Here is a 27945-nt window from a genome sequence, read left to right on the forward strand (position 1 = left end):
CACAAACTATTTTCGCAGGGAAATGACAGTCAGATTTTTATTGCACCTAATCCAGTTTATTGAGCATATAACTTTACAGATAACAATTCAGACACAATAATAATAATAATAATAATACATTTCTTATAATGGGATTAATTTATTAAAAAATACAATTTACAATGGGTGAAATTTTCCTGTCACGCACCCAAACATTCGGTTGTTTGTTGAGCATAAACTGCTCAACAAACAGATAAAGTACAGCACCTGCCCCATTTTTTAACCCCACCAGTGGGATTTTAAATATTTTTTAAAATGCAAAAGTACATCCTTTATGGTAAACTTATAGCCAATGCTTCAAGCAGCTACACTGTATGCTGCCTTGTTTAAATTTCTCTCTTTGCAGCTCTATTGTTTTATATTGCAATATTTTCTCACATTGAACAAAAGCAGCACCAGTTATTTGTTTAGCATTTGCGTTTAGCTTGTGCACATTTGAGGCAGCAAAGGAGAAATAAAACGGAGAGAGAGAGAAACAAAAGTGTATTCATTCTCATCGCTCCATAATACGTTATGCAAGGCTGTGGAAATGCCAGTGTGTTTGTGTGCATGTGTTTGTGTCCCAATTAGTGTTTTCTATTCTGTTCAACAAACAGAAAGCCATTACCTCCACACTGACACACATTCAGCTCATTCTGGCATTCCCAAATGTATGTTTGCTCATCGACTGTGAATGTGGAGAGAAGGTTAGAAATATCCCATTTTGATCGAGGTGTAAAATGACAGAGTTTAGGTTTAGGGATCGGGTTTGGTCAGGGTTTATAGTTTGAGTTCCAGGATAGGGTTTAATATATATATAAGATTAACTGAGGCATAATATGCGCAATGAGGCTGTAATATAAGATATTGTACTCTAGTTTCTGTCCCCATCTGCAGTTAAAATTCCCTTTATATGCAACAGAACGTTTCTATATAATGTAAAATGCATCCTCTAAGGTCTAACACATCAGTAACTTATTTCTAAGCTTAACTTGACACAGAGGATTTTATCATGAAACAACACTCTGTTAAGATCCAGTAAGCTTGGAGTTCACATCCATGAGCACCTTTTCCATAAAAACAACAATGACAACATCAATAATGATAATAATAATAATAATAATAATATCTAGAAAAAGAGTAAGAAAGAGAGAAAAATGATTCAAGAATTCCAATAATTTACCTCACATACATCAGGGTCAGAGTTAAGGTTAGGGTTAAGTTGACCCTAACAGGTCCATTTACATTTTTGATCTCTCAGACCTTGTTAAAACGTATTAACGACTGTCATCAGCAAATCCCCTGCCAAGTACTCACAGCTGAATCCATGTGCACTTGTCTGTGCGTGTGTGTCTGTATATGAATGTGTATCAGTCGAGGACTCTTCAGCAGACGGAGCCTGCAGCTTCAGACTCTCCAGGTGTATAAAAATCAGGAATAGGCAGCCCAGAATGAAGTGTCACCTATTAAAAGAAATACACACAAAAATAATCAAGATATATCTTATTGCTCATAAAAAAGCATTTTGGTTCAAGTTCATTTTACACATCCTAAGTAAAATGTGCTTTCCCTACTCCCATAGAGTCACAACTGATGTGGTAGTTAACGGAATCAGGACGATGAGGATCAAATACTAGCTTTATTTAATATACACAAAGAGAATACATAGATGAAGGCACAGAGAATCATAAAATAAACTACTCACACTACAGACGAGAACTGATAATTAACTGAATGAGACGGAGTATAAATACACAGCGAAACTAATTGACAGACAGCTGAGTGTAAACAGTAACCAAGGAGACTAGCTAGGATGCAATTAAGACTAAACTGAACTCAAGCACATGAAACACACACACAGGAATGGAACTAATACAAAACAGGGGATAGGGATAATCCATGGCTAGCTGTGCATTCAACTATTTTATTGCACACCTTCCAGCCAATCAGAATCGAGTATTCAGACAGACCATGGTATTAATGTTTTTATTGAACATTGATGGAGCGACATATTTTGAGTGAAAATAAATCATAAAAGTGGTTTGTTTGTTTGTTTGTTTGTTTAAAAATGTTTGAAGATGAACAAAAGTAGGCTAATTAATTGACAGAATTTTCGTTTTTAGGTAAACTAACATTTTAAGTGCTAATTACATTGAATAAAAATTACAATATAATACATTTTCATTTAATTGCAAATAACATGCAATTAAGTATCCAAAACTATAACTTTGAACAATTTGCACTTTGCAAGAATAAAGTTTTTTTTTTTTAAATATGCAAAAGCAGTGAATGAATTAAATGAATGTTACCTGAACATTGCGGTTGAGGCTGATAGCTGGGTAGTACATCCCCTCTAGTGTGTTGAAGGCAACGGGTCCCTGTTGCTCATCATTTATCAAAAACAATAGAATCCCACGAGAGAAATCCAGCAGCACACCCACAGTTGCCCCTTTACTTATTCCTCCATCCGTACTAAGAGAGGGAGAAGAGAAATACAGAATAAATGAAAGATGATGCACTGACCAAATAGTGTGAAAGACCTATTATAGACCCGCTAGTTTTACTTAATAAACACATTCAAAATACAGAAGTACATTTTATTTGCAACATTTAACATAAATCAATTAGCAATCTAAGCCTTTTAGCCTGCTGTGTTACCCTTGACCTCTCTCTACTGCATGTGAATAATATGAATTAACAGCAGGTGGCAGTAATGCATCGCGTTTTTTTCACTTGTATGTGCTGTAAGCGATTTCAGCTGTTTTTATTAGCTTCATTCATTAATTCAATGAAGCATGCACTTTGTAACCAAGGGCAACAGTGAACATTTGCTGAGATGCTTTATCAGCCTTTTTTCCCCCAATCATTTCTTTCAATAATTTCATGAATTATATTTATGGTTTGGTTCAAACCTAAAATTTAGATTTAATAATAATCAAAAATATTTATCTTCCAAAAAAAACAAAAAATGTATATTAATGTAAAATATATATATATATATATATATATATATATATATATATATATATATATATATATATATATATTTTATATATTTTTTTTAAAATCTAAGAATTCACTTTGGATAAAACTATAAACAATTTGTTAGTCAATGTTTAATTTAATTTATTTAGTAAAAATAAAGACAAACGTAACAAATGTCTTGGTTACAAATGTAACCCTGGTTCCCTGAGAAGGGGAATGAGACACTGCGTCTGAACAAGACACCATGGGGAATGCCTCCAGCTAGACCGCTGTCTGAAGCACGTGCTAACATGCGACAATATCATTGGCCGACGACAGTCTGTGACATCACTACCAGTGCGACCGTGAGTATAAAAAGGCACCTGTAGTGCACATCATTCTCTTCTTTGTCTGAAGCAGACGTAAGCAGGCAAGCCCGAAGCATGGCAACGAGACGCAGTGTATTGTTCCCCTCCCCAGTAAACCAGGGTTATATTTGTAACCGAGACGTTCCCTTTCGAATGGGAACTCGTACTGTGTCTGAACAAGATTCTATGGGGAACAAATGCCCACTACGCCATGCTAAGGGGAAATGTCTAAGTACACGAAAAAGACATATCAGACTTATATGCCCAACTCAGGTGCACCAGCAGTGGAACTGTCAGTAACGAAATTGCCTACAGCCACTACCCAAGTCTCACGTCCTATACAAGGAAATCCTGGACTTTTTAAAATTCCTCCTTTCCTCGCAGGGCCAAGCGATAGAGCCCGGTCCGAGGGCAGGACTCAAGGGTCTGGTATGTCAGCTCTGAATGCTAGACATCACCTTTAAGGGAACCTGGCCTGGGAATACCTAATTCCCTAGCCTGTCACTACCTCTAGGGGGACCAAGAGAATCCCTGCTCTGCCTCTAGGATACCCCACTTAACCCTAAAAACTCACTTATCAAGGGGATCTGCAAAAGTGCTAGCTACTACCACTCAACCTCGCTGTCTTATAGAGGTATGATTCCAGGATTTGGACAGTGATCATCTCGGGGAGAAGAGGACCCAACTCGAAAACCCTTAACAGTTGGGGAGGGTCACTCTTCGGAAAAACCTGAAGGCCTGCAGGAAAAAGGGAGTTAGCCGTTTTAGTGTTAACTACAACCAGCTGTTCTCACACCAAGATCTCAAGACTCAAGACATTTGCCAAAGTCCCATTACAACAAAAAACGCTTTCTGTCGATTACCAAGAGATCAGTCTGAGGCTTGTCTAGTATATATAAAGGTTTCCAAGAATCACACTGAGCTCTTCTCAGGGAGCATAGATACTCTACTTAAAGACCTTCAAGTGGGGGTCCTAATCAAAGCTCACCATGAAGACTTCACTATTCAAGGCAAACCCCTCAAACTGCTGTCTTCAGACTAAGATTTGCACTAGGATCTTTACAACAGGAAGGGTTCGCAAATCTGGGCCGAATGCCACATCCCGTCGGGTTCTAGAGATCGGAAGAGCTCTTCTTGGTGAACAGAGGACGCATTCTTAACACCCGAACAAGGAGAAGGTTCTGGTGGGTTTGCAAAGCTGGCGCCAAAGCCATTCTTCGTAAGGGTTCTCAAGATCTGCGCTGTAAGGGATCTTCCTACTTAGTAGACCCCAATATCTGGGGGAGGAAGATTCAACCTTGAGCAATCATCAAGTCTACCGTTTACAGGTACTACTATAGCAATGTAGCTGACAGAGACTGGGAGGGACGCCAATTTTAACTGGAGAGCATCCTCAACTTGTGCACTAGCATTAGTCAGACTAGGCATGCTTCACAGCTTACATTCAGATCCTACATCTACAGATCCTTCAGCAGATCAGTCTGGTACGCCTACGGCACAGCCATTGTGTGCAGTGCACCCCCGGCCTGGCCCGTTGCTGCATATGCCCTGCCATTCAAACGAGATGTGGTATGCAGCGGCTTGGATGGCAGGGTTTGGAGCCTTCAATGATGATGCCTAACCCACTGAGCGACAGCTGGCTAGCGTCTCTTCAATGGAAGGCATCATCACATATCCGTGCTCGCGCATTCCCCCTACATTCGCATAACTAGCATGATGACAGATGAATGCAGGCCGAATATAATTTCTTCCATGATCTCTCAACCTCAGCATGGAGATCCAGAAGAAGGCTCAAAGGAATGGGACGGTTATGTTCAGACAGATATCGCTCGTCCAACCTGCCACAAGTGTACTCCGATCTCTTGCCTCCAAGGGAGATCTAGTCTCTCTGTGGCACGGGTCCTCCAGAAGCTCCTCCTATGTGGCGCAGACAGGCTGGGAGGGCTCACCAGTTTCTTCATCCTCCTCAGCCACATCCTGCTCTTCCCGGCTGTTCCGCTATCTGCTGGATTGGATGATACAAGTGATAGCATGTCCTGATCCAGCAATTATCTTGTGTCGGCAGCAGAAGAGTGAGAAAGATCCATATTTTCTCAAACTCTTCAGCCAGACTGACTTGCGACCCCTAACATCTCATTCTACGCTTTGCCTCGGTGTTCGCAGGTCCTGAGCCGTGGAGGCGCAGACGCTTGTCCTTTGAGACAAGGGACACACGTGAACAGAGCTTCTTCATTGAGAAGCTCTCACAGTGCGCCCATTCAGCCCCATCAAGGACGGAACGTGCATACTCCACGACCAAGCACATAACGCACAAGTCATGTGTGTCCTCGGGTGTCAGATACCTCTGACAAGGAGGCACACACTTCCTAAAACGTTAGGCAGTGGACATTTTTTTGCCTAAACACGTTGCAAACAAACGGTTCCTGAAGACAAAGAATATAATGACGTGTACTACAGGCGCCCTTTTATACTCACGGTCGCACTGGTAGTGATGCCACAGACTGTCTTCGGCCAATGATATTGTCGTGTTTTAACACATGCTTCAGACACCGGTCACGCTGGAGGCATTCCCCATAGCGCCTTGTTCAGACGCAGTGCGAATTCCCAATTGAAAGGGAAACAGGTTTACACCATGATTTTCAATTAGATCAATATAAAAATGCACTTTAAATAAATGACACTATAGTTTTACTTTTTTCAGTGTATATCAATGAAGAAATTCAAAAATACAAAAATAATTATTAAATAACAATTAATTAATTAATTAATTAATTAAATGACACCATCATTTTACTTTTTTCAATGAAGAAATATCCAAAATAACATAAAATAAAACTTCCAAATCACAAACATGCACACATAGACAAACGTTAATTCATACCGGTTGGTGTGCGAGTTGTTATGCATGAACCAGGAGCGGTTGTTGTCCACATACATGGCCCAGGCTTTATCATCCTTCCCCAGCATCACGTCCTTCATGACATCAGCCCGGGCGATCCCAAATGCAGGATCAGGGTGGTTGTCATAGCGATCGATGGTCATCTCCCAGTAGTGCACACCACGAGAGAACCCTGTATTGCCCATGACAACACGGTCGTCGTAACTGTTACATGTCACCGTGAGGTTGTCGTTGGACAATATGATGTCAGGGTGGGCCGATGCAGGGTCAAAGGTGAACCAGGCAACTGCAGAAAAAGCACACACACATACAGTCATGAAGGCTGGTTGAGCTCCGATTTACAGTAAGAATGATAGTCCAGATTAATTTAAGAACACAGAGACACTGCAAATAGATCTCGCAAACACACTCTCTCATTCACACACACACACACACACACACACACACACACACACACACACACACACACACACACACACACACACACACACACACACACACACACACACACACACACACACACACACACACACACACACAGAGAGAGACACACAGAGACAAGAAAGGGTGTATGAGGTTAACATAATCATGATGTTCAGATATTCAGGCATTCATACCTGCTGCCAGAGTTTTACTACCATATGAAGGCAGACTCACTGAAATCAAGAGAAAGGAAGAGATGGGAAAAGAGCGAGAAAAGGTTGGAGAGAAAAAGAAAAGCGGAAGAGGCAAAGATATGCAGAGGAAAGAAAAAACAGAATGGGTGGAAGAAGAGAAAAAAAGAAAGTAACAGAATTGGGTACTGAAAGAGAGCAAGGAAAGCAGCAGATCAGGGAAGCTGGACTTATCCAGAGCTCACATGTAAAGAACAATTATAGAGAGTCAATAATGTTAATAGCACATTAACAGTGATGTTAATTTATATTAGTATCAGACATTCAATGGTACACATAAAGACCTCATAACAGTAGACTTTCAGGGTGATATCACTGGCACTTCCCATGAATAGGGTAAAACCTAACAACTAAATATTATATATTATATGATTATATGAGCTTTTATTTTCTATTTATTTTAAATGAAGATTTTGCAACACTGTAACCAAAATTTGGGGCATGCAGTTTTAAACCATGACTTGTGTGGTTTCATTATTTTCTAGCAAGCAACATTAGAAGCTAGAAAAATATAAATCCTGCACACTAAAGTTTGCATCATCACAAAAATATTTTAATGAGAAATGCTTTGGTCAATTAACCACCGAAGGCCTACAAATATATAAACTTGAGCAGTGTGCGGGATTTATATTTTGTAGTCTATATTGTATCTTAATCCAACGCTTGATTTGGGTGTGCGAGGCACAATATATATATATATTAATTGTAGCAATAAACATTAAGATAAACATATAAAATAAATATTACAAATATTAAAATATATTAATATAGTAAAATCTATTTATATAAATATTTATATTAAATATACATATAAAAACAATATTTATAAAATCTAAAAAAAAAAAGTAAAAAAAAAAAATTTGAATATCAATTCATAGATACTGATTTATGATTATGTCAAGAAGGTCAAAAGTGTGACAGGCCAAAAATCTCAATTTTAAGGAAAGCTAACTTTGCATGCTAGGTTAATTTTATGTTAGAAACCAGTTTATCAAATGTATCTGATGGTTTTACAACAAAAATGTAGGCCTCCAAGTCCTTAAAAAGTCACAAGACAGCAACTAGTAATATATATATATATTATAATATATCGTATTTGTAGAAACTGAGTGCCCACTATATTGACATTACTAATACAAATCTGATGTTTTATTTTGCCCTGACATGCTCAAGCTTCCCTGTGCATTAAGAGTGACAGGATTCAATAGTATGAGTGTATCAGTGATATAACATCTCTTACTTTCTGATGTCTGCATGACAAGCGTTTTGCTGTACTGGCCGACTCCACTGGAGTTAAACGCTTTAACACGGCATTTATAAGTGCTGTTGAAGTGCAGACCGTCCACAGTGCAGATCATCTCTGTACCAACATACACTTCCTGTAGAATACACACTTCAGTTAGTAAACACGTGGTTAACTATGTCTAAAATAGCAACTAGGGTACTGCTTATTGTATATACTCTATGCGGCCTACTATTTTTTAAACAGTATACATTTTTCACATGATTCTGTGTTTAAATTGGGCAGTCTAATTAAATTCTGAATCAAGTGAAAGATGTTAAAAACCCCTTTGATATTACATTTGGTTTATTGGTAACACTTTAATTATTGGTAACACTTTAAATGCAAGGGCAGATTGAGTGTACCCAACACAAAGGGCTTTGTTATAAACTACATTATATCAAAGGAATTAGGTCTGTTACTGAAATCGGAAATCTATACTATCGTACTACTCTTACTATTTCAGAACTAGAAGGGTAGTATGCAACTTCAAATTCAGTTCAGCCCAGGTGTTTCATGCATACAGAAAATTGACATATTTTGCATAGTATGCACATTTTCTGTATGCATGGAATCACTTCCTGTAGAATACACCGTTAAGTTAATTTGCTAATTAAGGCTGATGAATATCTTGGGAAAAACACAATGTGATACTGTTGCTAAAAATCTACCCAAAAATGGAGCAAATATAAGAACACATGAACCTGGCTTTCTAAAATAAGAGCTTGGCCTGTTTAGAGGATAGTAGAGAGAGAGAGTGTGTGTGTGTGTGTGTGTGTGTGTGTGTGTGTGTGTGTGTGTGTGTCTATATGTCTGAGGGTATTTGAATTCCTATGTGTAAGTGTGAATGTGTGTGGCTAATCTCAGGAGATTTATTTTAATGATGTACACTACCGTTTGGGGTAAGTACACACAAAAAAAAAAAAAAAATTTATACTTTTATTCAGCAAGGATGCATTAAATTGATCAAAAGTGAGAATAAAGACATTTCATATGGTTAAAAAAGATTTCTATTTTAAATGAATGCTGTTCTTTTGAAATTTCAGTTTCCAGAAAAATATTAAGCAGCACAACTGTTTTCAATAATAATATAATAATCTTGTTTGATAATAATAAGACGTTTCTTAAGCAGCAAATCAGTATCATGTGGGATAATGTGACACTGAAGACTGCAATGATGCTGAAAATTCAGCTTTGTCATCACAGGAATAAATTAAAATTTTAAAACATATTAAAATTGAAGAGTTACCTGAAATTGTAAAAATAATTCACAATATTACTGGTTTTACTTTATTTTCAGCAGTCTTGGTGAGCATAGATATCAGATTTTTTTTCAATTTCTTTCAAAAACATTTAAAAATCAAACCGACCCCAAACATTTGACCAGTACTGCATGAAACCACAAAATCAGATGAAATCAAATCACAAGTGGCCACTTGTGATCACCTCAGATGAATGTCAATACCAAGTGTAAACAGCCAACGAGTGACAGTGGTGCATGCATATATGCGTTTGTGATCGTGTAAGTGCGTGTTCGTGGGTGAAGTGGCCCTCTAATATATAAATAGACTTCTGCAGTGAGAGGCATGAATCATCTTTAGACTCAGGCATTTTGTGGCAAATATGAGATGAGACACCATTTTTGTGGACTTGACGATCTAATGGAAATACATGCGTGTCCCTCGTCACTCAAGTGAACATCACTGATTCTGACTGCCCACAGCCAAATGACAAAACCATGTTCGACAATATCACTTTATTAATACAGTACACACTGATAGTGGATGAGTGTGTACTTGTGTGTGCATACACATGAACAATTTTTCTTCTCATGTTTGTTCTTGCTGAGTAAAACCTCTATCTATTGGACAGATCATTCAGCTAGCCAAGCAGAAACATCACATCTAACAATTATGCATTGTTCACTGTGTCCACTTCGAGAAAGAAAAATAATACTACACTAATAAATAAATAAATAAATAAATGCAGTAACATATGGCGTCTGTGGGATTCCATTTGTTTGGAATAGTCATCATTATTGCATTTTTGCTCGGTGCTGCTACGAACTTGAAATCTCTGTACTGTTTTCTGATGTGGTGCTATTATCAAAAATGTAATCAGTGCTGTGTATTTCCACACAAGATTTCACACAGCTTCAGTCCTACACTGAAAACTAATATGTGGAGTTGAAATGCTGGTCATTCAATTTAGCTCCAATTTAAGAAATGCAAGCATTTTTAGCCCCACATATTTTAGCATTCTGCACGGAAGTGCTTTTGTAGTGTGTAGAGAAGCAACATGCCCATTCAAACTCAGAAGGTATTATTATAATTTTTTTAATTTTAATAATTGTTCTATGGTAAAAAAAAAAAGAAGAGATTGTTTAAAAGAAATGGCAGAAATCACGCATTTATATGTGTAAATTTGATCAGTCAAAATGAGTTGCATTATTTTCTTGCAAATTGTGACCTATATATCCAAGTGAAACGGCTTTTCAAACAAGAAAAATTTGTAGGGCGGGACTTGATTTTGTCCATCCGGAATTGATTGGATGATTGTGGTTTGCTATTGCTATGATCTCATGTGATTGACAGGCTGCCCCAAAACACATCATCAGAGTAGAGAGCAGATTTCGCTGCAAGTGTGAGGGGATTTTTTTTTACATTAAATATTATGAGGGTACATAACATTTTTTTTTTAAATAATGATGTGCACGGATAAATAATTTACAATAATAATAAATATTTAAATTATTCCATAAAAGAATAAGATTTGTCAGTTTTGATTTCATGGTGACTTTAAGCTAAAACTTGTTTCATCTATCCAGCCTCATATGAATTTTTCATGATCAAGGAAAATGCATGCTGATCACTTGCAGTCAAGTAGAGTATTTAGAGTAACACTTGAATAACACATATTACATTCAACCAATGATCTACTAAGCTGTTAAAAAGGTGTTCTTTTAATCCTTGGTCATGTCTTATCTTTTCTAGGGAACAAAGTGAGGTCAGGACAGCCTTTTAAAAAATAGGGGCAACATAGAGTGAACACTGCACAGAACACTATTTTGTTGAAATGAATATAATTCTAAGAATGTGATTTGCACAGAAAGGTTCACTGCGTGTGACACTCACTCTGAACTGGCCTCCAGTCCCATCATCCAGTTCCAAAATGTAGCCTTCCACAGCGATGGTGGAGAGAGGCGGCTGCTTCCATGACAGAGTCGCACTGTTGGTTTGAGTACAGCACTCCTCTAACTGAAGAATAGGAGCAGCTGGAACTACACACACACAAAGCCACAAAACAAAGACAGACAGAGTTATTTTGGGTCCAGGGTTCTGACTTACTGTGTCATTAAGGAAAGCCATGCAAAAATGAAACACACCCAATCACGCACACACAGGCTCACCCTTCATCTGGACGAAGTCTAACTGATGTATGGTCTGCAGCAGGGGTCCGCTGTCCAGCGTCAGGTCAAAGTCACTGCTCATGCGAGGGGTCAGAGAGCCCTTCCCCCACTGGTTCTCCGTCATATGGACCCGTCTTATCAGAGCATCAGAGATCTACACACACACAGACACACACTGCGATTCAGAATATATTACACAGCCTTAAGGCAAATTAATGAAGTGTTTCAATTATGTAAATGTATGACCTTCTGTTAATTTAATAAGAGTCCTCAGAGCAAGAAACATTTTGTGATCAGAAAAGTTTTGGAAGGCAAAGTGTCATTGAGCAAGAGTGCTTGTTTTTGAGAAAACCAAAGTTTCCTTGCCCTTTACACTCATTTTTGAGTACTGAAGTAGCTTATTTTTTTAAATAATGGATTATAATGATTTCTGGGCAGATTTCCATTTGGATATCATGTACCAGTCTTTTTAATTTGATAGATTTAAAAGATTATACTTATTAGTGTACAAAAGTCTCCAATTAGATCCTCAAACAGACAGAGTGTTGATGTCACACTGGCTTATACAAGCAAGTTTTGCATAAACACTCACAAAGAGCAATATCTAGAATTGACACACTGATATTAAAGTTCTGGAAAACACCAATAATAATATGATAATTATGTTCATGGTCAATAACTGATGAACGGCTGACATTAAAAGGAATTATTTTAATATTTAAAACTATTTACAAAAACACTATTTTGTATAAATAAATTAAAAGTGAAAAACTAAAAGGTAAAATTAATTAATAACTTAGGCGTCACAAAATGATACAGTATGAAATAATGGTTGACATTAAAATGATTGTAACTTTTAAAAAATGTGTTCAAATACTATTTTGTTCAAACTAAAAATTTAACAAATTAATTCAAAATGCTTTTAAAATGCTGCATGTGAATTGAGATTATGTACAGCATGAAAAATGTATATTAATTTTAAGAATTGCCACTTATTAGTGTTTTTAAAGATTAACTTCAATGAGTGTTATATGATGGCAAAGGTAATCTAAACAGAAAATTGAGGAAATGAGCATGCACAAATATCTGATATCTATGGAAGCTTGTTTCCGCCACAGAATAAAAAAATTTAAAAGGTGATTGCCACTTTTAATCTCATAATTCGGATTTTTTTCTTGCAATTGCAAGTTTATATCTCACAATTCTGACTTTGTAACTCTTACAAGAAAAAAAGTCTGAATTTTGAATTATAAACTTGGAATTGCGAGAAATAAAGTTAAAATTAAATAGAATTAAATGTGAAATTTTATCTTCTAAATCTAAATGTCATTATCTCATTGACCAATGAGAATTTCAGAGAGGCGGCACAGTTTTGGAAATCCAATCTGCTTTATGTCAAACTGAGTTGGATCTTTCTGCAATCAGAGAAAACGGATGAAGTGACCAGGCGTAAACAGGCCCAAAATGGATCTTAGACATTTCCATGAATCCCATCCATTAAAAGTTAGGTCAGATCTTTCTCTGGTGCGTAAGATCCCTATGTCAGCAGATGAGGTTCATTAGTGTGACATTAAAAGGGTCAGTGACCTGCAAGAAGCCGCTGGGGTCGTTCTCTTTGATAACCTCCAGACAGTATTCCATCAGTCCTGTGGTCTGCCTCAACTTCACCGTGCAGTGAGATATCTGATCACGAACCACCTGAGATAAAGAGGCAGAAAGAAAGAGAAAGAGGATGAATCCATGATAACTGTGCTGTGGCTGGGTTGCTAGGCAACAGCAGGACCAATTGTCAGCATCCTCTCTGAGCAAGCAACACATCACTGACCTTTTACACAAAAAAATGCACTTCATGCTTGCATATTCCACTGGATGAATGTGTGTCTGAGTGTGTCCCTCCTCCTTCTACTTAAACCTACTGGCTCCATTCCTTTTACATGATGCACACGTACACACTGATGCACACACACGTCCTTCCAAAGCCAATCTTACTATACCGAAATGAATCCAACATAAAACACTTCATTTATGAGAGGCAAAAGAGCCATTCAAATCCAAACAGAATGAGACTGAACCAGACAGAAATAGACAGAACTGAAGAAAGCCACTGGACAAAACTAGAACCCCAATATCTTTGTAACCATGGGAACATGCCTGTGGCGCCATGGAGACAAGAGGAGAGAATAGGCCTACATAAGATGCCAGCAAAAGCACATATGACTAATAGTATAGGAGAGACCAGAACCATTTTAATATTACATTTTTACATTTCCCTTTACACATACAGTCTTTACTGGTAAATTACTGTTACAGGGATCATTCACCCAAAAATGAAAATTGTCATTAATTACTCACCCTGATGTCGTTCCAAACCCGTAAGACTTTCGTTCATCTTCAGAACACAAGTGAAGATCTTTATAATGAAATCTGAGAGCTTTCTGTCCTCCATATCGTAAAACTAATCCATATGAATTAGTCCAAATTATCTGAAGAGACACGATTGCTTTTTACATTTAACAAACATAAACAGAAGCTCAACCGAACCTGCTTGACGCACGAGAACAAACCTCATTGGTTCTTGCAGAAGCTCAAACGCGCTGCGTAACACAAGAATTAACCTCATTGGTTCCCGCAAATCAAGTGAACATGCTTGAGCTTCAGTTTACCATAACTGATGTTGATGAATGTTTATATGTGATTAAAAGCCTAAATTCAATCTGTTCATCATATAAAGCAATTGTATCTCTTCAAAAAAATGTGGACTAAACCACTCAGTTCATATGGATTAGTTTTACGATCTCTTTATGAACTTTTTGAAGCGTCAAAGTCGTAGTTGCGGTAGCTCTCAGATTTCATCCAAAAGATCTTCATTTGTGTTCCACAGATTAACAAAAGTCTTACAGGTTTGGAACGACATGAGTGTGAGTAATTAATGAAAATTAATTAACTATCCCTTTAAGAGATCATGTGTGAATAGGACCTTTTTAAAAATACAGGTAAATCAGTTCTGGCAATTTACCAGTATTGTAACATTTCCAGTAAATTACCGGTATAATGCTGCTGTGTGTGAACAAATGGCGAATTCCAAACTTCATTATGACACACAAGTGCCCTGCTCCCTCCAAAGTCCCCACATGGGCTCTGCCCTTCGGAGTGAGTAGGGCATAGGGATGCTCACTTCCGATTGGAATTTGCACAAAGAATGAAGATTACCATACGTACAAGGTCCTAATGTAAGACGTAAGAAGTCTCCCTTAAAAAAAACACCTTGCTACGGTATAGTCATTCTGGTCATTTTACGGTAACTAACTGGGATATGTGAAAGGCTACTAACAGTATAGGGGGAGACCAGGACAATTTTAATATTACATTTTTACGTTTCCCTAAATATTAATTGAGTTGTGTCATAACTCCAGCTTGAAGAAATTTGGATCATTAACATATATATTATTTAATTAAACAGCAAAAAGAGTAATTAAAGATTATGTAGCAATTTTAATATAAAAAAATTCTAGTTTCCCCTTATAACTCACAGACTACTACAAAATACAAAAAGTAATTAAAGATTATGTTAAACTTTAAAGAAATGGTTCTTTTAAAAATGATAATATTTATCATCTACCCACAGACAGAGCCAACAAAATCAGGATCATGTTAGTGCATTATATGCTGTATAATGTTCCTAGAATTCTTAAGACTGTATAAAAGCACACTGGTTTGCCGTTTAGTTACTTGTTATTTCATTGCTCCATTTCAACCGAAGAGAATGAATCACAGCAAACTAACTATAGGTGCAGTCTCAGTGGAGCAGCCTGGGATTCAGAGTCTTAGTCAAGGACACAATGACTCCAGTTTAAACATAAATTATTTCCGTTAATAGCCCAGATTTTTAACCATTAAGCTGCATTCCCCCTATGATAGCAAACCTTTTCATATGGCAAAGAAGCTTGGGCTAGAAACAGGCTGATTTGACTCACCAACAATGGCTGCTGATTAGCCCTGCTGCCTGAAGCATGAATCCATTCTGAATCCAACTTTGGCAGAAAAGAGATTTAATGAATTTTTAATGGGAAAATAGAAAATACCCTCAGTGCCAGTCATCTGTTGCCCTAATACAGAAATGTGTAGAGATTTCCATGAAATTAAAATGAACACTTTTTATTTTTTATGGAGTATTGCTGTATTTATTATAAATCATTTATCCATGCACATCATTCATTTTTTTAAATGCATGTGCTCTCGTAATCTTTAAAGGCACAATATGTAAAAGGTTGCTTATTCAAAACAATAACAAAAGCGTAGCTTGATGACGCCTTGAATGAGAGTGGAATCATGGGAGTGGTCGTCTTCACCTCCACAGCCGATGGAAAGCAATATGACAGGACTCATGCAGAAATCATGTTAATGGGTGAGCTAATGTATTAAAGTTTTATTAACGTTATGAAGCAGGGCGGGGCAGAGAGCCCGGGATATTTTATGCTGCTGTTTTTATTATGGTCCGATGTCGCAGTCGGCTGCTGCCGCTCTTTTCGTTTTGTTACTCATGCATATTTTACGATTAAAGTTACGTTTAACGTTCGCCTCCTTCTTCCCTGAATTTGAACTTTGTTACTGTAATGTTTGATCATTTAAATTCACATTATTTTATTTCATTCTAACGAAACAGCCGCAGTGCTGAATTACTACTCTACAGGTCACTTTATCTGGCGAATCAAAATTGTTGTGTAACGCAGAACTGTTTTACTTGGTAAAAAAAAATACATTTGAGTATGTTGAAAGTAATGTTATCTCGGTGGCTGGTATGAGACACTAGACGTTACACTGGTTAAAATAGCTGATTTCCGCCTGTAGTCAATAATTGTATCCCTTAAAACTCATCTTTGATCACCAAAATGACATATTTAAAAAAAAATTCCTGTGAAAAAAATTCTTCATGCCTTAAAATAGCTGGAATTGAACTCTACACGCTTGCTTCATTTAGTATATATGCTAATTAGCCCCGCCTCCATTCACGCTAGCTCAGAGACTCACTCGGCCAACCTACTGAGGTAAACGCTGCACAATGGTATCGCTCTTTACAACGTCGGACACATAATGGTAATTAATATGATTAGTCTTTTGCTTGACTATGTTATCAAACAGCTAATAATGTGTTGCTAATGTTACACAAACCATGTTCCCGTTCGCCATCTCAGAGTCAGACAGCAGTCTTCTAACAATCATCAGAAACCCTTTGAAAAACTCAAGTGGAGAAAGGCATAAAGTTCATCATAACATCGTAATATACATCATACACCCGTTTTACTGCTAAATCTACCTGATTTTTCCTGATTAATGCACAGGGATAACCTGGCATCTCTCGAGACTCCCCTGCTCGGTGTTAATGATATGCTAAAGCCCTCCGGCACATTGACGTGATTGGTTACAAGGTAGTTTGTGACGTCAGAAACACCAGCGATTTCCAACCGCGTTTTTTGAGACTGTCTTTGGTTCACCGCAGTTTTAAAGAGAAAATCCTCAGCAATGGGGTTGACTTATGAATTTGCACATAAAGCACATTAAAAACAGCACATAGACATATAAACAACATAAAAAACTTGACTTTAAACATTGTTGGAAACATTTGGGATAATGTAAGTACACAAGTCAATAAAACATAACATTGTTCTAGTGTTTTTTGGATATTTTAATAAAAAAATCTTACATATTATGCCTTTAATCAAAATAACTGCTCCTCCCTCTTTCAGCAACATATCTTCTCTTCTCTGAAGACATGTTTCAAGACAAACCTGCCACTCACATATCACAGCAATAGCAAACCACAACGATCTAACGATTCAATCAATTCCCAATGGACAAAATCAAGTTCAGCCCTACATTTTTTCTTGCTTGAGGAAATGTCACAATATCCCTATCCCTAGAAAAGAACATAGCAACTTCTGTTTCACAATGTAAATAATTTTTTTGTTTCAAATTAAAAAAAGTAAGTGTTCCGCTACAACGATGGCAAAGACGAGGATCTACATGCAGCAAGTTTATTAAAGAAAAGCATAAACTAAGATAATCCAACCAAGGAGTGGGAAAATAATCCTCGGGTTTTCCAGAAAGCAGGTTATGTGACATACCCGGGTATGTTTAAGGGCGAGTAAGCGGATAACCTCAACTTTCGGTTCCAAAAACGGAGGTGACTTTCAGGGTAAGTAGACATAGCAACATACTCTCTGAACATAACCTGCTCCGTAGCAGGTTCTGTTCCAGGGTTAGTTTACTTCAGAGGTGTTCAGAGCGCTTTTATAACAAGGTAATGTTCATTTTATTATTATAGCTTACAGTATTTCTCATCTCACACATCGTTGATCTGCATCCAGACGTTTTCTATGCTATAATGTATTTCTATAATAAAAGACATATATGATATGATATATCTTATCTTATCTTATCTTATCTTATCTTACCAACGTGGAAACAAAATGAACAAAAACGTATACAGCCATGTTATCTTTGCAAGCACAGACTGTATCTTTCTTTTTATTATGAATTATTATTTCAATTATGAAATGAAAAGATTTGAAAAATGATTGTACAACCACCAAATAGGTGGCGAGATGTATGTAAAAGTATGTAAATCAGCATTTAACAAAAGAAGAAGAAAGATGTAATATGGCGTGCTTTTTCTTAGCGTCTGTTTCCATGGTGACTCGTCGATTCGTTGCTCTGTTGAGAACGTCTGGCGTGTTAACCATGAACATACGCTGAGTTGGATGAACTTACTCCCGGACGCGTTTTTGGAACCAGCATACCTCGAGTAAGCAAGGTTTGGTTAAATCAACCGAGAGTTCAGGGTATGTGTGACGGTAAGATAACCTTGCTTTCAGGAATACACCCCTGACCAGGAACAAGAATGCAAAAAGCAAAAGGCAACAACTCACAAAGACAGACTAAAACACAGGGCTATACAGTATATACACACAGGGAAACTAACAAGATGACAAGAAACAAGAAACACCTGAGGGACTGTTAAGAACTAATCAGGGTTGCAATGGCAACACAAACAATGGAAACAGGAGAGGAGAACACAGAAACAATAGAAACAGTTCAACTTAAAAGTCCTTACAAGACACAGCACAGGCATCGTGACATGTTCGTGCTGCCTTAAAATTTTAAGTTTAGTCAACTCAAATATCCAAGTTGTCACTTAGTACAACTTCACATTTTAAGTTGAAACAACAAATTATTTTTTACAGTGAATGCTGATTTCAAAGTGCAAAAACATCTAAATGAACTAAACACTTTCAGTTATCAATGTGTTTTTCTGTAGTTCTATTCTTACAAAGCTACTGAAACAAGAAATAAAAAATGATTCCCCTTGCTTGCAATAAAAAATGTGTTAAACTAATTTATTCATCAGTTCTATTAGCACACACTAAAAATCCTCACGGTGGCAGTCACTAAACCTCCAATTAAGAAATCAAATCGTGACTTGTGTGATTTGGGTTTTTTCCAAATTCCCTTTACTTCAAAAACACAACAGAGAGCTGTCATTCTGCTTTTGTGGTTAATTTGCATTGCATGAGCTCCTCAAATGAAGAACGGCACCCGATAACTGAGATTATTTTTTAGAATCTCTTCAAGAACTCAAGGAATGTTTTGTGTGTGGTTGTGCTTACTGAGAGTTTGTGTTCATGTTCTTTGGTTACTCTGCTGAGAAGCTGGGCTTTCCTGCGGTTGAGAGCTTCAATCAGAGCGTCACATTGGGCGACCAAGCATGCCTCGAATTCAACTCCATTCTCCTAGAGCACAAGGAGAGGAGAGGACAGAATCAGATCACATCACAAGTGCACTGTATGAGAGTATAAGTGTTAGTGTGTGTGTTTGTTGTACCTGTATGTGTTGTACCATATTTCTGAGCTGCACCAGGAACTCTTTGGCCTCTGTGGCCTGATCAGACAGAACATTCAGTGCTTGAGAGAGCTGACCCTGGAAAGATAAAGACAGAAGGTAAGAGAGATGAAACGATATAGATAAAGAGCAAGTGAACTTTACTTAACTAACTTTACTAAAGCTTGTTCTGCACAAAGGATAAAAGTCTAACAACAGTCTTATTATTAGAAAATGTTTGTGAGTAAATACACAATCATACAAAACAAGTGAATTTTATTATTTTTGTTTTAATATAAAATACACTACCATTCAAAAGTTTTGGTTCATTAATATTTGAATGTTTTTGAAAGAAGGTCCGCATTTCACATTTATTTGATTATTGTGAAATATCATTACAATTTAAAATAACTCTTTTCTATTTTAATGTTTTAAAATGTGATTTATTCCTGAGATGGAAAAGCTGAATTTTCAGCATCATTACTCCAGTCTTCAGTGACACAAGATCCTTCAGAAATCCTTCTGATATGTTGATTTGATGCTCAACAAATAATTTGATGCTCATTGATAATTTCAGGATTTGTTGATTAATAGAAAGTTCAAAAGAACAGCATTTTTTTAAATTGAAATCTTTTGTAATAATATTGTCTTTCCTGTCACTTTTGACCAATTGAATGCTTCTTTGCTGAATAAAAGAATTAATTTCTTAAGCATTAATCAGTGTTGAAAACAGTTGTGCTGCTTAATATTTTTATGGAAAATATGTTTGTTTTTTTCAGGATTCTTCGATGAATAAAAAAGCATTTATTTGAAATCTTTTGTAACATTATAAATGTTCTTACTGTTACTTTGGATCAGTTTATTGCATCATTATTGAATACAAGTATTAACTTCATTCCAAATAAAAAAATTCTTACTGACCCTAAACTTATGCAATAGTTTAGGAAACTTATGAAATAGTGCTTTATTAGATTTCAAACCATAAAGAAATTCAATGATTTATTGAAATTATATTTAATCCAGTTTTGCTATGTTTAATATTATATATTTTTTCAGTACTCTTAACACTTTATTTAACACAGTTCAGAGCAGTTCAAACTGCTGCAACAGGGAATCAGGGATCTACATAAAATGTGTTTGAGAGAGGAAGTGACATAATTTGTGAGAGGTTAGTCATTAAATCTGTCATTTAAAGAGTGGGTGAGAGAATAGGAAGAGGAGTGCATGTGCGTATGTGCGTGTGTGTGTGCGTCAGGCACAGCCAAAGGATGTTGCTTTAGAGTGGGAAAAATATCCCATTATAAATGTTCTCACATTGCTATGACAACCATCCGCCGAGAGACCTCCACTTTCATTTGTGGTCTGTTCTCAAACGAGGAACAAAAGTGAGAGAACAAGGAATGAAACACAGTGCTCCAAATTTCTCTCTATGGCCTACATACTACATTACAACGCTATATGATACAGCATTACACTCCATAACATTACATACTAGAGCCCTACATGACAGCCTTACACACTAAAGCCAAACACGTTACAGCTTTACACACTAAACCCCATACATACTAACAGATACATGCTAGTCTGCATGTAGCACCTTACATACAAGTCCTACAACGAGAACCCAGCAGGGGCAATGTTACAGAAACATCATATCTTAAATCTTTGTCCTAAATGAGAGCTGAAATCACCATGGTTACTAAACAAACAGGACAAGATTCTAGTTGGGATGGTTCTGTAATAAGAGCCCAGTTGCTACCCCAAACAGACATTACAGACATTATTAGTAAAATAGGCAAGACATTACAGGCAAAACCATTTTTTTTCTTCTTACACTGGTCAATTTGAAGATTTTGAGCTATTTTGTTTCCATATCATGTCTTCATTTAGGCAAGTGGAAAGAAAGCATCCACAAATTGCACATTTTTTTTTAATGTTTTCTCAAAATTTGTTTTTCCTCAGCTTTAGTATCACATTCCAGTTTTATTCTAAAAGTTTTTACAGAGGGTTTTGTTCATAACATTCACCTACTTTATATAACATTTTTGATAGTATTTTCTGATTTAGTATTTTCTGAGTAAGACTCCAAAATGCCCCCCTGTAAAAACCTTAGTATGTCAACAAACTAAACAAGAATATTGAAACTGGCTTTATCCAATGTTCAGATTTCCATTCTGGAAATGTGTGCTAATTATTGCAAATTGAATTAGATCATGCCTCATTTGCATATTTCAGAAAACTTGTCAAAAAAAACAAATGTCTCAATCTGTGATTAATCAACAGCGGAATGTGGTCATATCTATTTGGTAAAATTATTCATCACATTTACCTGTGGTGTCCTGCCTTAAAGTTAGTAACGGTTATAAATGTTTCATATTTTTTCAAAACTTGAAGTTAGTCACACATTGCAGTGTTACACACTAGAATACTACACACTAAAGCCCAACATGCTTTAAACACGACTACACACGACAGTACTAGTTTGTCCATGCAATGGCAGACAGTGTCGGAGTGAAAGGGACAACAAGAGAAACATGTTTGGAAACAATAATTTTTTCTGTATTACCACTTGGTTGCACTACTAGAGAGACTTAAAGAGTGTTACAAGTAAGAACTTGTGGTCATCCATCTTTGCTCTTTAAAAGATGGAAATCATCATTCTATTGAAAATACTGTATGTTTATGTATGTTTTGTACTAAAGATAAACCAGTTCCAAAATCTAACGCCAGCCTTTTTCACTGGAAAATTAACTTTTTTTTATCACAATTATGTGAATAGTCAGTAAACATTATGTAAAATTAATAATCATGCAAAAGAAGTTAAACACATTTTTTTTTTTAAATGATGTACATGTACTGACATCCAGCTCTCTAGATAACAGCCATATCTGTGGACTACTATTGTACTAATTAAATACTAATTCAAATATTTTGCACTGTTGCAAAAAGCTTTAATTGTAAAAATCTTTTATAGCATCAACACACAGGCCCCATTTCCTGCTTGCTGTGTATTGGTGCGTTCAAATCCTCCTGGGAAGTTCGTACTTGCGAGGTGGGAAGTCATGTTTATGACGACATGTGCGTTCAAGTCACTTTCGTCGGAGTAAGATGGCGGTGTACTTTCTCTTAATTAATTACACAAAAATAGAGCAAGTTTCTTAAACTCTAGTTCTAGAAAATGAAGAACAAAGAAAAGTGCATCAGGTGTGCTTTGGTTTTTAATGTTTTTAATTAGCCTAATTTATGAAGCCACTGCAAAGTTTATTGTTACATATTACATTGTTATATTATAATGCCATCATATTCTGTGCAGGCAATTAGCTTACTTCGCTGTAGAAAAGTCTAGCAATATCACAGCTAAATACCTTTAAGTATTGTGGTATTCCGCCATGTTTCTCAGTGACACACCCCCAACTCATAAAGATTGGGGCTTAAAGAAAATCCAGAGCTTCCCACTAGTATTTACGACATTGTGCGTTCATGTGCGGTCAACTTGTAAATACGATCTTTACGAGGTGACTTGAACGCACCATAAGTGTCTGTGTATGTGACACAGAGAGATAGATGGAGAAAATGAGAGGAAAAGTAGCATATGGGGCCCTAAGGCTAAAGCAAAACTACAATCTGTTTAGTGAATGACGAGCAAGTGTCTGCAGTGCGGAAAGAGGCCATTTTCCTCTGATATGAGGCCAGCTCGCTAGTGTTCAGCGAAAAAGCTACAGATGGGACCATAGTAGAGGACACTGATCCAAGATCTTCTCTCTCTGTGTGTGTGTGTGTGTGTGCCCCAGGTGCTAAAAGGGGGGAGCTGTATTTGGGTCTGCCGTAATGCTGCTGTCCCAGTTCAAACTGATATTATGCAATCACAACATCAGACATGGAGCTATGAACAGAGAGTCAAGTAATTGAACACCTAAAATTATGTAGCTTAACACATAGAATAATGCAGTGCTTGAATTAAGTAACTTTTTCTGCTCTCACATCTATCTGCCTATAAAAATGTCTCATCTTCTTCAAAAGTGAAAGAGGGGTGAATACCAGTACCATACAACAGTCAAATTGCTCAACCACATGCCTTAAATGTACTATTATTTTATTTCATTTCTAATTGATAGAGTAAAAATGTATAGTGATTTCTCAGTCAATATTAGATTAACTGTTCAAAAGATTTGTTAAAATCTCTTATACTCACCAAGGCTGTATTTATTTAATCAAAAAATACAGTAAAAACAGCAATGTTGTGAAATGTTTTAAAAAGTAATATATTCCTGTGAAGACAAAGCTGAATTTTCAGCATCATTACTCCAGTCTTCAGTGTCACATAATCCTTCAGAAATCATTCTAATATGCTGATTAGCTGCTCAAGAAACATTTCTTATTATTATCAATATTTAATATTTTTGTGGAAACTGTAAAAAACTCAAATATTAAGCATTAAACTGATAATTTCAGGATTTGTTGGGGAATATAACGTTTTTAAAGCATTTTTTTAATTGAAATCTTTTGTAATATATTATGTCACTTTTGACCAATTTAATGCTTCTTTGCCTCCAGAGCAAGACACCAAAACAAATAGTTTTACATCATTGATTGCACCATCGCTTAACGGCTGACACTTGCCTGCAATGAATGCGAGCGTTGCGTCAAAAGCAAATATATAACCCATTATGTATGACGCTGTATACACTGGATACAGTATACAGAGGCCCGTTCAGAGTCTATCAACAACAGGACAATTGGAAGAGTGAATAGAAGCATAAAGGAAAGTTCGCTTTGATGCATTCTGCCTAAACAGCTCATTTGCTCATTTCTGTAGAGACTTCAGAAGAATACCAGGATCAGGAACAACTGGATGGTTTATTTTAATGGTGTCCTGTATCACATTGGAGGATTATATGTTTGTTCAGAGAATTTGACTACAGATTGCTTTGTAAACGAGGAAAAATTAAGAGTTAACCCTTGCCAACTTTGGTTAACCCTTAAACGGATACCTCAGGTCTTACCTGGGACGTCATTCACTACCCTCCTCCTCATTCATTTTTTAAAAGTTAGATATCAACCTTCTCGGAATTCCTTAATCAATTCATTATAAACAATACAACAAGAAAAAATTATAAAATTATAAAAGAATACCTTTTTTCCCATTCATGTTTTCCCATTCATACACAATGATGAAGTGCTGTTTCACTCATAGTAACCGCAGGCAGAAAACAACAGAATAGGAAATATCATCAGCAAATCTTGAAATGGCTCAGCGATTTACTGCAGAGCAAATTCTGAAAGCAATCAAATATTAGTGTCACTGTCACTTGATGGTGGATCTGGTCAAGAAGCTGTCAGCGATCAAAATATTGATTTTGAACATGTTGAAAATATGTATAGTTTTGAGAATATGTTTGAGATCTCGAATATGAACCAGATGCTGAATGTACTGGGAAATGAGCTATGATGAGGACAGTGATGAACTCAATGCTTTATTTTATTCTTCTATAAGTGTTACTCTAATATCAGGAGAGTTTTATATTATCACGACAGGCAGAGATCCATCTGTGTTAGATATATAGATCCGGGTCGCTAAAGACCCAAATATGTAATAATGATTGGCGAAACATTCCTGCATTTAAAGGTTAACCGATGAAGCAGCCAATTGTATTGAATCTGACAGCAGCTGCATCATAAACCGTGAGTAAATGATTTCATAATGCTTTGTCTGTAAATTACGGTTTTATATGGATGTTTTTAAAACACTTACTCACGCACAATAACGAGTGGGTGCCATTTACTGACAAGCCTTAAAGGAGCCACCCCTTAAAAACTGATCATTTCAGACAATGAAGGTAGAAAATAATAGTTACCGTATTCCACATATATATATTTTTTTTTTACAAAAAAAAAAAAACTTTAAGTGAACCTCAAGGAACATATTAAAATAAAATAAAAAATCCATGTCATGACCCCTTTAAATGTAATCTTCAGCAAATCTCAGAATGAATATTCATTTTTAAATTGTTCATTACAATGCTGTGGTGCCTAAATTCACTTAAAACATTTAAAATGACTATTTTCAACATATCACCCATTTATTGGTTATCTGCCATAACATGACAATAATTATTGGCTTATCATATCACCCAGAATTTTAATATGGATGCATCACCAATATTGTCTCACACCAACAAAAATATTTCTAAATTAAAAGGGTAATGTACAGACATGACTTTTGTGTGCCATGTTAAACCATGTGCTTTTTGATCCGTCATCTCCCTATACCTGTTGATTGCTCATGTTTATGGTTTCTGATTAAATAAAACGGTCTGGCTGAGAGTCACTCACAATTTGATTAAACTTGTTGACTCGCATGCAGAATGTTAGGACTAAGAGAAAGAGAGGGGACTCTTCCCTCATTCTTTGGCTCTCCATTGGATACACTCCTTTCTCCTTCACAGACAGACAGACACAGTAAATCAGCTCTCTGCCTCATGTTGCTACAACAACAGGCCAGTGTCACAGCGATTTTGCACATTCCCTGAGGAATCCAGACACACACACACACACACACACACACACACACACACACACACACAGTTAACACAAGCAACCTGTATATTTGAGTTCAATCAACGAACATATTTTAATTAAAACGTGCATCACAACACCACAGGAGAATTAAACCTCCATCCTTATAAAACAGCCCTGACCGTGCACCGCAGTTACCATGGATGCCTCAAAATCCAAAACATATTTCCATAAGAAGGTTTGTCCTTACCTTTTCCTGTTCAATCTAAACCGGAGAGTTGGAGCACAAGTGTTTTTCATTTGGCCTGAATCATGGCTGGCTGTGTCGTGCGCTGTGTTTTAATTAGACCGGTGGTGTCTCACCCATCACAGTGACAAGGCTTACTGCACTATCACAGACCCTTATACTAAAACCAGACAAAATTTAAGATGGTTTTAGCTTGTTTTAAAAGGGTTTAGGGCATTTTCAGGCTGACCAGCTAAGACCAGGTTGTGAGACATCTAGACCAGTATGTTTATCTGTGATACCAGCTTAAACCATTTGGTCAGAGATGTTTTTTTAGTCATTAGGGGGGAAATGTAATAAATAAGCAACAACAACAACAACCTCAACCAGTTTCCCCACCTTGTGGAGCTTCCACATGGCCCCCAGCGCTTTGACCTCATGAGTGGAGTGTTTGCCGTCCTCCAGACACTGGTAGCACACGGGGGTCTTACACTGGACGCAGTACATACTCAGGTTCTCCAGCTCGTGCTCGGTGCAGGTGGAGATCTTCCGGGGGCTCGCGCGGCGGCTGATTCTGCCTTGCGCCGGCGGCACGAGCCGGTGTTTGGCCAGCGGACCCCGGGGCGGGTGGCACCGGAGGCGGCACGGGTCGCAGTAGAACACGTCGCATTGCTCGCACATTACCGTCGCCTCGCGGGGACTCTTCTCGCAGAGCTGACACTTGAGCGCGGCCGCTTTGCTCTGCTGGTACCGGTCCACCACTCCCTCGAGCACGCGGTTCTTGGGGAAGCCCCGGAGCCCCCGGTCGTCCAGAGTCAAGCTGCGATGGCACTGCGGGCAGGTGAGGCAGGAGTTCCGCGGGACCGGCGGCAGGACGCCGGTGTGAGGCAGCAGGTGGTGTTGCGCCTGAGGCGGATGAGGTACGCTAGGGGGGAAAACTCGCACCCCGTTAGGGGACTTCTGGCACGGGGTGGTCGGTGCGCTCACGAACCCGCCGTAAGAGCCGTATCCGCTGTCCGCCTCGCTGTACAGGCTCATCTTATCCAGGTCTAAGTAATCATAATCGGAGACGCCGGAGCCGGACGCGCGGCTGCTCTGCGGGGATTCAGCGTCTGGCGTCTGCACAAGGATGTTTCTCGCGCAGGCCAGGCAGATATTATGCGAGCAGGGCAGGATGATCGGCTCGCGGAAAAACGAGCCGCACACCGGGCATTTTAACTCCTCTTCCATTTCATCCATTTTTGTCGTTCGAGACGGATTCGGAGACTTCCTCTAAACGAATATTCCCACCGATGGCAACTCCGCACGGACGCGTCTCCTTCGCGCTCTCCGTCCTATGCACCGGAGGATAGAGGAGGGGGCGGTATAAATTCAGTGGGCGTAGGCTGACTGGTGCACGAGCGCCAACAGCTACTGCTCAAAATCGCTGTCAGTTTATGTGAAGAGCTCCAGGAATCCAATCAAACTGACGATGCAAAGCAGGAACGCCTGATGAATTTGAGACACACACAGCCAATGTTTGTGGTGGTGCACCTGTTCTCACAGCGCGCCTGATTTTTCCTATCCATCACACGCGCGTTGGCTACATCACAAGTCAGTCATCGGTTGTAGTGTTTGACAGCTGAAATGTACGAGCTAAATCTGAAATGTTCTACCCTAATTGCTGGCCTGGTGGGTGATGATAATTGCCTTCAGCTAAATTTCCATGGTAACC

General features: G+C 37.7%; 1 protein-coding gene across 4 annotated transcripts; it reads right to left on the reverse strand.

Annotated features, from left to right (window-relative positions):
- Positions 1-44: 44 nt before the first annotated feature.
- Positions 45-27680, reverse strand: trim9 (tripartite motif containing 9). 4 transcript variants are annotated; one of them, XM_082154463.1, is made up of 12 exons: positions 26631-27680; positions 19493-19588; positions 19279-19401; positions 13202-13312; positions 11615-11768; positions 11340-11485; positions 8164-8302; positions 6867-6905; positions 6232-6535; positions 5826-5930; positions 2328-2490; positions 45-1481 (listed from the first exon to the last, which is right to left on the reverse strand). In XM_082154463.1, exons 1-12 carry the CDS (start codon positions 27468-27470, stop codon positions 1404-1406), a joined length of 2298 nt encoding a protein of 765 aa, XP_082010589.1. In that variant the 5' UTR covers positions 27471-27680; the 3' UTR covers positions 45-1403. The 4 variants fall into 4 exon arrangements, with proteins under 4 accessions (XP_082010589.1, XP_082010590.1, XP_082010591.1 ...); XM_082154464.1 differs by lacking the exon at positions 6867-6905 and having other exon boundaries at positions 26631-27676; XM_082154465.1 differs by lacking the exon at positions 5826-5930 and having other exon boundaries at positions 26631-27676.
- Between the last annotated feature and the right edge of the window lie 265 nt (positions 27681-27945).

Source organism: Leuciscus leuciscus (genome assembly GCF_965113295.1).
Source record: "Leuciscus leuciscus genome assembly, chromosome: 22".
In the NCBI taxonomy this organism is placed as follows: domain Eukaryota; kingdom Metazoa; phylum Chordata; class Actinopteri; order Cypriniformes; family Leuciscidae; genus Leuciscus; species Leuciscus leuciscus.